Below are 15184 nucleotides of genomic sequence, written 5' to 3' on the forward strand. Positions count from 1 at the left end.
TTATATCATCTATAGTCCCTATAGTTATATCATCTATAGTCCCTATAGTTATATCATCTATAGTCCCTATAGTTATATCATCTATAGTCCCTATAGTTATATCATCTATAGTCCCTATAGTTATATCATCTATAGTCCCTATAGTTATATCATCTATAGTCCCTATAGTTATATCATCTATAGTCCCTTTAGTTATATCATCTATAGTCCCTATAGTTATATCATCTATAGTTCCTCAGCATCTATAGTCCCTATAGTTATATCATCTATAGTCCCTTTAGTTAAATCATCTATAGTCCCTATAGTTAAATCATCTATAGTCCCTATAGTTATATCATCTATAGTCCCTATAGTTATATCATCTATAGTCCCTATAGTTATATCATCTATAGTCCCTATAGTTATATCATCTATAGTCCCTATAGTTATATCATCTATAGTCCCTATAGTTATATCATCTATAGTCCCTATAGTTATATCATCTATAGTCCCTATAGTTATATCATCTATAGTCCCTATAGTTATATCATCTATAGTCCCTATAGTTATATCATCTATAGTCCCTATAGTTATATCATCTATAGTCCCTATAGTTATATCATCTATAGTCCCTATAGTTAAATCATCTATAGTCCCTATAGTTATATCATCTATAGCCCCTATAGTTATATCATCTATAGTCCCTACAGCATCTATAGTCCCTATAGTTATATCATCTATAGTCCCTATAGTTAAATCATCTATAGTCCCTATAGTTATATCATCTATAGTCCCTACAGCATCTATAGTCCCTATAGTTATATCATCTATAGTCCCTATAGTTATATCATCTATAGTCCCTATAGTTATATCATCTATAGTCCCTATAGTTATATCATCTATAGTCCCTATAGTTATATCATCTATAGTCCCTATAGTTATATCATCTATAGTCCCTATAGTTAAATCATCTATAGTCCCTATAGTTATATCATCTATAGCCCCTATAGTTATATCATCTATAGTCCCTACAGCATCTATAGTCCCTATAGTTATATCATCTATAGTCCCTATAGTTAAATCATCTATAGTCCCTATAGTTATATCATCTATAGTCCCTATAGTTATATCATATATAGTCCCTATAGTTATATCATCTATAGTCCCTATAGTTATATCATCTATAGTCCCTATAGTTAAATCATCTATAGTCCCTATAGTTATATCATCTATAGTCCCTATAGTTATATCATCTATAGTCCCTACAGCATCTATAGTCCCTATAGTTATATCATCTATAATCCCTATAGTTATATCATATATAGTCCCTATAGTTATATCATCTATAGTCCCTATAGTTATATCATCTGTAGTCCCTATAGTTATATCATCTATAGTCCCTATAGTTAAATCATCTATAGTCCCTATAGTTAAATCATCTATAGTCCCTATAGTTATATCATCTATAGTCCCTATAGTTAAATCATCTATAGTCCCTATAGTTATATCATCTATAGTCCCTATAGTTATATCATCTATAGTCCCTATAGTTATATCATCTATAGTCCCTATAGTTATATCATCTATAGTCCCTATAGTTATATCATCTATAGTCCCTATAGTTAAATCATCTATAGTCCCTATAGTTATATCATCTATAGTCCCTACAGCATCTATAGTCCCTATAGTTATATCATCTATAGTCCCTATAGTTATATCATCTATAGTCCCTATAGTTATATCATCTATAGTCCCTATAGTTATATCATCTATAGTCCCTATAGTTAAATCATCTATAGTCCCTATAGTTATATCATCTATAGTCCCTATAGTTATATCATCTATAGTCCCTATAGTTATATCATCTATAGTCCCTATAGTTATATCATCTATAGTCCCTACAGCATCTATAGTCCCTATAGTTATATCATCTATAGTCCCTATAGTTATATCATCTATAGTCCCTATAGTTATATCATCTATAGTCCCTATAGTTATATCATCTATAGTCCCTGTAGTTATATCATCTATAGTCCCTATATATAACTATAGGGACTAGTCTTAACTGACTTGCCTAGTTAAAGGTTAAATAAATAAAAATACATCTTGATTGTACATGCAACAGATGCCACCATGTTAGGAAAGTAGTACATGTTTGGGCAAAAAGCATTATTTTGATATGTAATCCAGTACCTGCAGTTTACATGTATGTATCTGTAGCCTTGGATGGCTTATGAACCAGATGTGGAAGGATGGCTCCGCGAGACGAATGCAACGGTCTTACAAGTACCTGTATACTAAACTCACTGTGGATTTGATCCTGTTAGGTGACTGACTACCTTCAGGATTTTACCCACTGAGGTGTGCTGACTGCTTTCAGGATGTTACCCACTGAGGTGTGCTGACTGACTGGTTCAGGATGTTACCCACTGAGGTGTGCTGACTGACTTCAGGATGTTACCCGCTGAGGTGTGCTGACTGACTGGTTCAGGATGTTACCCACTGAGGTGTGCTGACTGACTGCCTTCAGGATGTTACCCGCTGAGGTGTGCTGACTGACTGGTTCAGGATGTTACCCACTGAGGTGTGCTGACTGACTTCAGGATGTTACCCGCTGAGGTGTGCTGACTGACTGGTTCAGGATGTTACCCACTGAGGTGTGCTGACTGACTTCAGGATGTTACCCACTGAGGTGACTGACTGCCTTCAGGATGTTACCCAGAGGTGTGCTGACTGACTGCCTGGTTCAGGATGTTACCCACTGAGGTGTGCTGACTGACTGCCTGGTTCAGGATGTTACCCACTGAGGTGTGCTGCCTGCCTTCAGGATGTTACCCACTGAGGTGTGCTGACTGACTGCCTGGTTCAGGATGTTACCCACTGAGGTGTGCTGCCTGCCTTCAGGATGTTACCCATTGAGGTGTGCTGACTGACTGCCTGGTTCAGGATGTTACACACTGAGGTGTGCTGCCTGCCTTCAGGATGTTACCCACTGAGGTGTGCTGACTGACTGCCTTCAGGATGTTACCCACTGAGGTGACTGACTGCCTTCAGGATGTTACCCACTGAGGTGACTGACTGCCTTCAGGATGTTAACCACTGAGGTGACTGACTGCCTGCCTGTTACCCACTGAGGTGTGCTGCCTGACTGCCTGCCTGTTACCCACTGAGGTGTGCTGACTGCCTGCCTGTTACCCACTGAGGTGTGCTGCCTGACTGCCTGCCTTCAGGATGTTACCCACTGAGGTGTGCTGACTGCCTTCAGGATGTTACCCACTGAGGTGACTGACTGACTGGAAGTTACCCACTGAGGTGACTGACTGCCTGCCTGTTACCCACTGAGGTGTGCTGCCTGGTTCAGGATGTTTATACCCCAACAAGATGCCTTGTGACCTTGTCATTGCAACAATAGAATATCTATCTGAAGGCACTAACCCGTTTTCCTGTTCCAGTACTATTATGTACGAATACATATTTAATACTAATCACTTCCTTGTTATTCAAGGTAGTATGCAATTATTTGAGGAAAACAAATGACAAAAGGATCCAGTAACATAAAATATTTATTGGTATTCATCAATAAGCCGATACTGTTGCTCAAACATAGCACATTCATCATTTGTATGCATTCATTTAAAAATAAAAAATAAAATAAAAATTCTCCAGTACTTTTGTATACTTTTCAGCAAGAGGTTCTGAAAGTAGTACTCACAAGCCAAAAGTGGTCCCCGAATATTGTGTACTACATCACATATGTGCACCACGTCATTGCTCCCTCTCTCGCTCTGCATCTAGCTGTCACTCAAAATGTCAAGGGGCTGAAGCTGACCGACTAGAACTAATTGCTTGAGGGCTGGCCCATGTGGCGGAAAAAGGGCTAGAAACTAGGGATTTCATGGCTAATTGAGGTAAGACAGTAATTCTGCTCATAGAGATTATGCATGTTTATAAACTGGGTGGTTCAAGCCCTGAATGCTGATTGGCCGACAGCCGTGGTATATCAGACCGTATACCATGGATATGACAAAAACATAAATTTTTTCACTGCTCTAATTACATTGGTAACCAGTTTATAATAGCAATAAGGCACCTCTGGATTTGTGGTATATTGCCAATCCACATTGGGTTGTTGCTTACGAACAGCCCTTAGCTGTGGTGTAATATAGGACACGTGCAAACATCCCCTCGAGCCTTATTGATTAAACTACACAGACACATCCAGCCCAAAGCGGGAGGTAAAAAACAAACAAACAGTCACACCCAGGATGTCTTTAAGTGTCATTTACAACTTCAGCAATTTGACTCACTTTCTGGAGCCAATATCTTCAAGCATACAGACATTGATATCCACAGCAATCCTGTCTTTTCACTATGTCAAGAGCAAGGTTCACTTTCAAGCAACGACTACAAATAACGTGGACCCCCCTCATCACACTAGTAACACGTTTAATTTGAAGCAATGAAATATCATTCTGAAATCAGTAAAAATTAAATGAAAAACGCCATAACTGAAATCAATGAATATGCAGCGAAGAGAGATGAATCAAGAGATTTATTTTGAGATTTGCTTTTTTTAGCTAGCAGAAATAAAAGATTTGATTTTGAAATGAAAAACAAATATTTATAAATCGTAAGGCTAAAACACAAAACGTAAATGAAGATATGTAGGCGGTCTCATCTACAGTGTGAGAAACAAGACTATATGAAGGTAAAGGAATTACAACAGACAGGAGAAATGCGTCCCGTAACGGAGAAGACAAGAGAGCACAAGAGGTTAAAGAGCTGAAGAGAAGAGAGCACTGAGGCTCAGTGCCAAAATGGCACCCTATTCCCTATTTAGGGCACTACTTTAGATCAGGGTCTATATGTCTCTGGGACACTACTTTAGATCAGGGTCTATATGTCTCTGGGACACTACTTTATATGAGGTCTATATGTCTCTGGGACACTACTTTATATCAGGGTCTACATGTCTCTGGGACACTACTTTATATCAGGGTCTACATGTCTCTGGGACACTACTTTATATCAGGGTCTATATGTCTCTGGGACACTACTTTATATCAGGGTCTATATGTCTCTGGGACACTACTTTATATCAGGGTCTATATGTCTCTGGGACACTACTTTATATCAGGGTCTATATGTCTCTGGGACACTACTTTATATCAGGGTCTATATGTCTCTGGGACACTACTTTATATCAGGGTCTATATGTCTCTGGGACACTACTTTATATCAGGGTCTATATGACTCTGGGACACTACTTTATATCAGGGTCTATATGTCTCTGAGACACTACTTTATATCAGGGTCTATATGTCTCTGGGACACTACTTTATATCAGGGTCTATATGTCTCTGGGACACTACTTTAGATCAGGGTCTATATGTCTCTGGGACACTACTTTATATCAGGGTCTATATGTCTCTGGGACACTACTTTAGATCAGGGTCTATATGTCTCTGGGACACTACTTTATATCAGGGTCTATATGTCTCTGGGACACTACTTTATATCAGGGTCTATATGTCTCTGGGACACTACTTTATATCAGGGTCTACATTCCTCTGGGACACTACTTTATATCAGGGTCTATATGTCTCTGGGACACTACTTTAGATCAGGGTCTATATGTCTCTGGGACACTACTTTATATCAGGGTCTATATGACTCTGGGACACTACTTTATATCAGGGTCTATATGTCTCTGGGACACTACTTTAGATCAGGGTCTATATGGCTCTGGGACACTACTTTAGATCAGGGTCTATATGGCTCTGGGACACTACTTTAGATCAGGGTCTATATGTCTCTGGGACACTACTTTAGATCAGGGTCTATATGTCTCTGGGACACTACTTTATATCAGGGTCTATATGTCTCTGGGACACTACTTTATATCAGGGTCTATATGTCTCTGGGACACTACTTTATATCAGGGTCTATATGACTCTGGGACACTACTTTATATCAGGGTCTATATGTCTCTGAGACACTACTTTATATCAGGGTCTATATGTCTCTGGGACACTACTTTATATCAGGGTCTATATGTCTCTGGGACACTACTTTATATCAGGGTCTACATGTCTCTGGGACACTACTTTAGATCAGGGTCTACATGTCTCTGGGACACTACTTTAGATCAGGGTCTACATGGCTCTGGGACACTACTTTAGATCAGGGTCTACATGACTCTGGGACACTACTTTAGATCAGGGTCTATATGGCTCTGGGACACTACTTTATATCAGGGTCTATATGTCTCTGGGACACTACTTTAGATCAGGGTCTATATGACTCTGGGACACTACTTTAGATCAGGGTCTATATGTCTCTGGGACACTACTTTAGATCAGGGTCTATATGTCTCTGGGACACTACTTTATATCAGGTTCTATATGTCTCTGGGACACTACTTTATATCAGGGTCTATATGTCTCTGGGACACTACTTTATATCAGGGTCTACATGTCTCTGGGACACTACTTTAGATCAGGGTCTATATGTCTCTGGGACACTACTTTAGATCAGGGTCTATATGTCTCTGGGACACTACTTTATATCAGGGTCTATATGTCTCTGGGACACTACTTTATATCAGGGTCTATATGTCTCTGGGACACTACTTTATATCAGGGTCTATATGTCTCTGGGACACTACTTTATATCAGGGTCTACATGTCTCTGGGACACTACTTTATATCAGGGTCTACATGTCTCTGGGACACTACTTGATATCAGGGTCTATATGTCTCTGGGACACTACTTTATATCAGGGTCTATATGTCTCTGGGACACTACTTTATATCAGGGTCTATATGTCTCTGGGACACTACTTTATATCAGGGTCTATATGTCTCTGGGACACTACTTTATATCAGGGTCTATATGTCTCTGGGACACTACTTTAGATCAGGGTCTATATGGCTCTGGGACACTACTTTATATCAGGGTCTATATGTCTCTGGGACACTACTTTATATCAGGGTCTATATGTCTCTGGGACACTACTTTATATCAGGGTCTATATGTCTCTGGGACACTACTTTATATCAGGGTCTACATGTCTCTGGGACACTACTTTAGATCAGGGTCTATATGTCTCTGGGACACTACTTTATATCAGGGTCTATATGTCTCTGGGACACTACTTTATATCAGGGTCTATATGTCTCTGGGACACTACTTTATATCAGGGTCTACATGTCTCTGGGACACTACTTTAGATCAGGGTCTATATGTCTCTGGGACACTACTTTAGATCAGGGTCTACATGTCTCTGGGACACTACTTTATATCAGGGTCTATATGTCTCTGGGACACTACTTTAGATCAGGGTCTATATGTCTCTGGGACACTACTTTAGATCAGGGTCTATATGGCTCTGGTTTAAAACTCTTCAGTGCCTATGGGGCTCTGGTTAAAAGTAGTGTACTATATAGGGAATAGGGCTCTGGTTATAGGGAGGGAATAAGGTGCCATTTGGGATGCAAGCCTTTGATTTGGGAGGGAATGGTGGGTTGGCCGACAGGTCTAGGATCAGCTTCTCCTTCCCCCCGATCCTAACCGTAGACGTTAGTGGGAGGGAATGGTGGGTTGGCCGACAGGTCTAGGATCAGCTTCTCCCTCCCCCCGATCCTAATCGTAGACGTTAGTGGGGGGGAAATGCTAAACTGACCCAAGATCAGCGTCTATGGACAGCTTCACCCAACTGTGTGGAACTCCATCATGGTGTTAAGACTTTTTAAGACTACGAAAGTATCGGTCACAAAAACAGCCAGATGGAAACCATAACGAGTCATTTCTGGAGACATGGACCAGTCTCTTGTACTAGCTCCCGATTAAAAAGGACAAGACCCGAGCGACACCGACCGTGCACAGTAGACCACCTGCTGGGTGGGACTGGTGTTGTCCTGTCCTTATGGCTGCCGCATGCCTCCAACAATAACAGTTACTCAGTTGACATTCTGTGTTGCAGCCTCTGCAGAAGTCAAGAGCAAAACGTACTTTTTTTTGCGTTTCGCAGAGCTGCTGTGAAGGAAGTAAGTTTGTGATAATACAGGACCCCCCCCCCCCGCGCGCTTACCGTCAACCAATCATGTCAACGCGGAGCTATACAGAGCTCTCTGCATTGTTACAACATTTGAGAGGCGCATGGCGATGCGTTACAGAGTTTGATTTAGACTGCATGCCTCCGGAAGCGCCGTAATTGCGTCATACGAAGCCTCCGGACCACATTTCCAAATCAAGCTCAGTCACACCTAGTGGAGCAACATTACCAAAGCATTTACAAAATTCCAGAAATGTTCCAGAAATCCTGGTTGGACGATTTCAGATTTCCTGCTTATTACCTCTTGATCCGGGAATCTTCCAACTGGTATCTCTGGAAAAACTTGGAATTTTGGAAAAGTTACCGGAATTTTGCAACCTTAAATCACAGATCTGGGATCAGATTCCCCTACCTCCAAATGTAATCATTAAGGGGGGTGAATAAGATCTGACTCTGGACAAGCAGTTAGGGCCAAACAGATCTGGGTTCAAATACTATTCAACATTTTTATTTATTTACTTTTTGTAATTGCTTGAGTCTGCCTGGAGTGCCAAATGAGCAGGGGTTTTCAGTATTCTATTGGTTCCATTGTGCCAGGCATACTTAAAATCGATCCCAGATAAACTACTTGAAATTATTCCTGAATAGTCTTTGAATCCAGGCAGGTCTGACAGGGGCCAATGTCTACTTCCTCCCACTGGCACCTCAGGCTCCAGGATAAAGTTTCTAGGAAGACATTTAGGATCAGATTCCCCTGCCCCCAATCCTAATCTTAAAACCATATCAGCATCTAGGGGAAACTTCACCCTACACTGGCAGCTCAGACATACTGTTGTTTCTTGTGAGCCTGTGAGGCCAGGTCTTTAGCTTTCTCTTTAGCTGCCAGAGCCGTCTCCCTGGCCCTCTCTGTAGCATGCTCAGCCATGGTCCTGGAGGGGGCCTCACCTGGAGGAGAGAGGAAACGTGGTTAGAGGAGAGAGGAGAGAGGAAACGTGGTTAGAGGTTAGAGGAGAGAGGAAACGTGGTTAGAGGTTAGAGGAGAGAGGAAACGTGGTTAGAGGTTAGAGGAGAGAGGAAACGTGGTTAGAGGTTAGAGGAGAGAGGAAACGTGGTTAGAGGTTAGAGGAGAGAGGAAATGTGGTTAGAGGTTAGAGGAGAGAGGAAACGTGGTTAGAGGAGAGAGGAAACGTGGTTAGAGGAGAGAGGAAACGTGGTTAGAGGTTAGAGGAGAGAGGAAACGTGGTTAGAGGAGAGAGGAAACGTGGTTAGAGGAGAGAGGAAACGTGGTTAGAGGTTAGAGGAGAGAGGAAACGTGGTTAGAGGTTAGAGGAGAGAGGAAACGTGGTTAGAGGTTAGAGGAGAGAGGAAACGTGGTTAGAGGTTAGAGGAGAGAGGAAACGTGGTTAGAGGTTAGAGGAGAGAGGAAACGTGGTTAGAGGAGAGAGGAAACGTGGTTAGAGGTTAGAGGAGAGAGGAAACGTGGTTAGAGGTTAGAGGAGAGAGGAAACGTGGTTAGAGGAGAGAGGAAACGTGGTTAGAGGAGAGAGGAAACGTGGTTAGAGGTTAGAGGAGAGAGGAAACGTGGTTAGAGGAGAGAGGAAACGTGGTTAGAGGAGAGAGGAAACGTGGTTAGAGGAGAGAGGAAACGTGGTTAGAGGAGAGAGGAAACGTGGTTAGAGGTTAGAGGAGAGAGGAAACGTGGTTAGAGGTTAGATGAGAGAGGAAACGTGGTTAGAGGTTAGAGGAGAGAGGAAACGTGGTTAGAGGTTAGAGGAGAGAGGAAACGTGGTTAGAGGTTAGAGGAGAGAGGAGAGAGGAAACGTGGTGGTTAGGTTAGAGGAGAGAGGAAACGTGGTGGTTAGGTTAGAGGAGAGAGGAAACGTGGTGGTTAGGTTAGAGGAGAGAGGAAACGTGGTGGTTAGGTTAGAGGAGAGAGGAAACGTGGTTAGAGGTTAGAGGAGAGAGGAAACGTGGTTAGAGGTTAGAGGAGAGAGGAAACGTGGTTAGAGGAGAGAGGAAACGTGGTTAGAGGTTAGAGGAGAGAGGAAACGTGGTTAGAGGTTAGAGGATTCGCAATTCAACAGCTCAGACACAAGAGGTATGTGGCAGGGTCTACAGTCTATCACGGATTACAAAAAGAAAACCAGCCCCGTCGCGGACCAGGATGTCTTGCTCCCAGACAGGCTAAATAACTTTTTTGCCCGCTTTGAGGACAATACAGTGCCACTGACACGGCCCGCTACCAAAACCTGCGGGCTCTCCTTCACTGCAGCCGAGGTGAGTAAAACATTTAAACGTGTTAACCCTCGCAAGGCTGCAGGCCCAGACGGCATTCCCAGCCGCGTCCTCAGAGCATGCGCAGACCAGCTGGCTGGTGTGTTTACGGACATATTCAATCAATCCTTATCCCAGTCTGCTGTTCCCACATGCTTCAAGAGGGCCACCATTGTTCCTGTTCCCAAGAAAGCCAAGGTAACTGAGCTAAACGACTACGACTACGCCACTTAATATAATGTTTACATACCCTACATTACCCATCTCATATGTATATGTATATACTGTACTCTATATCATCTACTGCATCTTGCCATCTTTATGTAATACATGTACCACTAGCCACTTTAAACTATGCCACTTTATGTTTACATACCCTACAGTACTCATCTCATATGTATATACCGTACTCTATACCATCTACTGCATCTTGCCTATGCCGTTCTGTACCATCACTCATTCATATATCTTTATGTACATATTCTTTATCCCTTTACACTTGTGTGTATAAGGTAGTAGTTGTGGAATTGTTAGGTTAGATTACTTGTTGTTATTACTGCATTGTCGGAACTAGAAGCACAAGCATTTCGCTACACTCGCATTAACATCTGCTAACCATGTGTATGTGACTAATAAAATTTGATTTGATTTGATTTGATGAGCGAGGAAACGTGGTGGTTAGAGGAGAGAGGAAACGTGGTGGTTAGAGGAGAGAGGAAACGTGGTGGTTAGAGGAGAGAGGAAACGTGGTGGTTAGAGGAGAGAGGAAACGTGGTTAGAGGAGAGAGGAAACGTGGTTAGAGGAGAGAGGAAACGTGGTTAGAGGTTAGAGGAGAGAGGAAACGTGGTGGTTAGAGGAGAGCGAGGAAACATGGTGGTTAGAGGAGAGCGAGGAAACATGGTGGTTAGAACATGGTTGGAGGTAAGGAGTCTAAATCACTCAAATTCAAACCCGACCTGCAAGCCAGTTCCACTGCTTTGTTCCATTGTTCCCCTGTAATCAGGGCCTGGTTTAGACCTGGGACACCAGTCATTGTTCCCCTGTAATCAGGGCCTGGTTTAGACCTGGGACACCAGTCATTGATCCCCTGTAATCAGGGCCTGGTTTAGACCTGGGACACCAGTCATTGATCCCCTGTAATCAGGGCCTGGTTTAGACCTGGGACACCAGTCATTGTTCCCCTGTAATCAGGGCCTGGTTTAGACCTGGGACACCAGTCATTGTTCCCCTGTAATCAGGGCCTGGTTTAGACCTGGGACACCAGTCATTGTTCCCCTGTAATCAGGGCCTGGTTTAGACCTGGGACACCAGTCATTGTTCCCCTGTAAATCAGGGCCTGGTTTAGACCTGGGACACCAGCCATTGTTCCCCTGTAATCAGGGCCTGGTTTAGACCAGAAAAGCAGCAGTAGTCTGAACCTCATAGGGTAAGAATTAAATGTAGTCGTTGGTTGAATATTATTGTAATTGATGAGAAGATTAGACTCCAGCATGTCTTGTTGCTATGAAAGATTCAAGCAAAGAGCCAGTTCCTTTTATAGCACATTGAACTGTAAAAGGAGAGAGTATAGACGGTCCCTCCCTGTGTACAGTCGTGGCCAAAAGTTTTGAGAATGACACAAATATTAATTTTCACAAAGTCTGCTGCCTCAGTTTGTATGATGGCAATTTGCATATAGTCCAGAATGTTATGAAGAGTGATCAGATGACTTGCAATTAATTGCAAAGTCCCTCTTTGCCATGCAAATGAACTGAATCCCCCCAAAAACATTTCCACTGCATTTCAGGCCTGACACAAAAGGACCAGCTGACAAAATGTCATTGTCTCTCTCGTTAACACAGGTGTGAGTGTTGACGAGGACAAGGTTGGAGATCTAACTCAATCAGCATGACAGAGTGAATAAAAGCCTGGAAGCTTCAAAAGGAGGGTGGTGCTTGGAATCATAGTTATTCCTCTGTCATCCATTGTTACCTGCAAGGAAACACGTGCCGTCATCATTGCTTTGCAAAAAAAGGGCTTCACAGGCAAGGATATTGCTGCCAGTAAGACCCAAATCAACCATTTATCGGATCATCAAGAACTTCAAGGAGAGCGGTTCAATTGTTGTGAAGAAGGCTTCAGGGCGCCCAAGAAAGTCCAGCAAGCGCCAGGACCGTCTCCTAAAGTTGATTCAACTGAGGGATCGGGGGGGCACCACCAGTACAGAGCTTGCTCAGGAATGGCAGCAGGCAGGTGTGAGTGCATCTGCACGCACAGTGAGGCGAAGACTTTTGGAGGATGGCCTGGTGTCAAGAAGGGCAGCAAAGAAGCCACTTCTCTCCAGGAAAAACATCAGGGACAGACTGATATTCTGCAAAAGGTACAGGGATTGGACAGCTGAGGACTGGGGTAAAGTCATTTTCTCTGATGAATCCCCTTTCTGATTGTTTGGGGCATCCGGAAAAAGCGCTACCATCAGTCCTGTGTCATGCCAACAGTAAAGCATCCTGAGACCATTCATGTGTGGGGTTGCTTCTCAGCCAAGGGAGTGGGCTCACTCACAATTTTGCCTAAGAACACAGCCTTGAATAAAGAATGGTACCAACACATCCTCCGAGAGCAACTTCTCCCAACCATCCAGGAACAGTTTGGTGACGAACAATGCCTTTTCCAGCATGATGGAGCACCTTGCCATAAGGCAAAAGTGATAACTAAGTGGCTCGGGGAACAAAACATAGATATGTTGGGTCCATGGCCAGGAAACTCCCCAGACCTTAATCCCATTGAGAACAATCCTCAAGAGGCGGGTGCACAAACAAAAACCCACAAATTCTGACAAACTCCAAGCATTGATTATGCAAGAATGGGCTGCCATCAGTCAGGATGTGGCCCAGAAGTTAATTGACAGCATGCCAGGGCGGATTGCAGAGGTCTTGAAAAAGAAGGGTCAACACTGCAAATATTGACTCTTTGTATCAACTTTATATAATTATCAATAAAAGCCTTTGACACTTATAAAATGCTTGTAATTATACTTCAGTATTCCATAGTAACATCTGACAAAAATATCTAAAGACACTGAAGCAGCAAACTGTGGAAATTAATATTTGTGTCATTCTCAAAACTTTTGGCCACGACTGAACCGCGCCGTTTCTACCGCAACACCGCGCCGTTTCTACCGCAACACCGCGCCGTTTCTACCGCAACACCGCGCCGTTTCTACCGCAACACCGCGCCGTTTCTACCGCAACACCGCGCCGTTTCTACCGCAACACCGCGCCGTTTCTACCGCAACACCGCGCCGTTTCTACCGCAACACCGCGCCGTTTCTACCGCAACACCGCGCCGTTTCTACCGCAACACCGCGCCGTTTCTACCGCAACACCGCGCCGTTTCTACCGCAACACCGCGCCGTTTCTACCGCAACACCGCGCCGTTTCTACCGCAACACCGCGCCGTTTCTACCGCAACACCGCGCCGTTTCTACCGCAACACCGCGCCGTTTCTACCGCGCCGTTTCTACCGCGCCGTTTCTACCGCGCCGTTTCTACTGCAACACCGCGCCGTTTCTACCGCGCCGTTTCTACCGCGCCGTTTCTACCGCAACACCACCGCAACACCGCGCCGTTTCTACCGCGCCGTTTCTACCGCGCCGTTTCTACCGCAACACCACCGCAACACCGCGCCGTTTCTACCGCGCCGTTTCTACCGCGCCGTTTCTACCGCAACACCGTGCCGTTTCTACCGCAACACCGCGCCGTTTCTACCGCAACACCGCGCCGTTTCTACCGCAACACCGTGCCGTTTCTACCGCAACACCGTGCCGTTTCTACCGCAACACCGTGCCGTTTCTACCGCAACACCGCGCCGTTTCTACCGCAACACCGCGCCGTTTCTACCGCAACACCGCGCCGTTTCTACCGCGCCGTTTCTACCGCGCCGTTTCTACTGCAACACCGCGCCGTTTCTACCGCGCCGTTTCTACCGCAACACCACCGCAACACCGCGCCGTTTCTACCGCGCCGTTTCTACCGCGCCGTTTCTACCGCAACACCGCGCCGTTTCTACCGCGCCGTTTCTACCGCAGCACCGCGCCGTTTCTACCGCAGCACCGCGCCGTTTCTACCGCAACACCGCGCCGTTTCTACCGCAACACCGCGCCGTTTCTACCGCAACACCGCGCCGTTTCTACCGCAACACCGCGCCGTTTCTACCGCAACACCGCGCCGTTTCTACCGCAACACCGCGCCGTTTCTACCGCAACACCGCGCCGTTTCTACCGCAACACCGCGCCGTTTCTACCGCAACACCGCGCCGTTTCTACCGCGCCGTTTCTACCGCGCCGTTTCTACCGCGCCGTTTCTACCGCAACACCGCGCCGTTTCTACCGCAACACCGCGCCGTTTCTACCGCGCCGTTTCTACCGCAACACCGCGCCGTTTCTACCGCGCCGTTTCTACCGCGCCGTTTCTACCGCAACACCGTGCCGTTTCTACTGCAACACCGTGCCGTTTCTACCGCGCCGTTTCTACCGCAACACCGCGCCGTTTCTACCGCGCCGTTTCTACCGCAACACCGCGCCGTTTCTACCGCGCCGTTTCTACCGCAACACCGCGCCGTTTCTACCGCGCCGTTTCTACCGCAACACCGCGCCGTTTCTACCGCGCCGTTTCTACCGCGCCGTTTCTACCGCAACACCGTGCCGTTTCTACCGCAACACCGCGCCGTTTCTACCGCGCCGTTTCTACCGCAACACCGCGCCGTTTCTACCGCGCCGTTTCTACCGCAACACCGCGCCGTTTCTACCGCGCCGTTTCTACCGCAACACCGCGCCGTTTCTACCGCGCCGTTTCTACCGCGCCGTTTCTACCGCAACACCGTGCCGTTTCTACCGC

The 15184-nt window shown here is 45.0% G+C and overlaps 1 protein-coding gene across 4 annotated transcripts in view; it reads right to left on the minus strand.

Annotated features, from left to right (window-relative positions):
* Positions 1-3524: 3524 nt before the first annotated feature.
* prelid1a (PRELI domain containing 1a) overlaps positions 3525-15184 on the minus strand; it is a 30867-nt gene continuing 19207 nt past the window's right edge. For all 4 annotated transcript variants that reach the window (XM_071399787.1, XM_071399790.1, XM_071399789.1 and 1 more), the window contains one exon: positions 3525-8980. In XM_071399787.1, coding sequence (XP_071255888.1) covers positions 8856-8980 — 125 coding nt within the window. In that variant the 3' untranslated portion in view covers positions 3525-8855. The remainder of the gene's footprint in view (positions 8981-15184) is intronic.

This window comes from Salvelinus alpinus, chromosome 4 (assembly GCF_045679555.1).
Source record: "Salvelinus alpinus chromosome 4, SLU_Salpinus.1, whole genome shotgun sequence".
Lineage (NCBI taxonomy): Eukaryota > Metazoa > Chordata > Actinopteri > Salmoniformes > Salmonidae > Salvelinus > Salvelinus alpinus.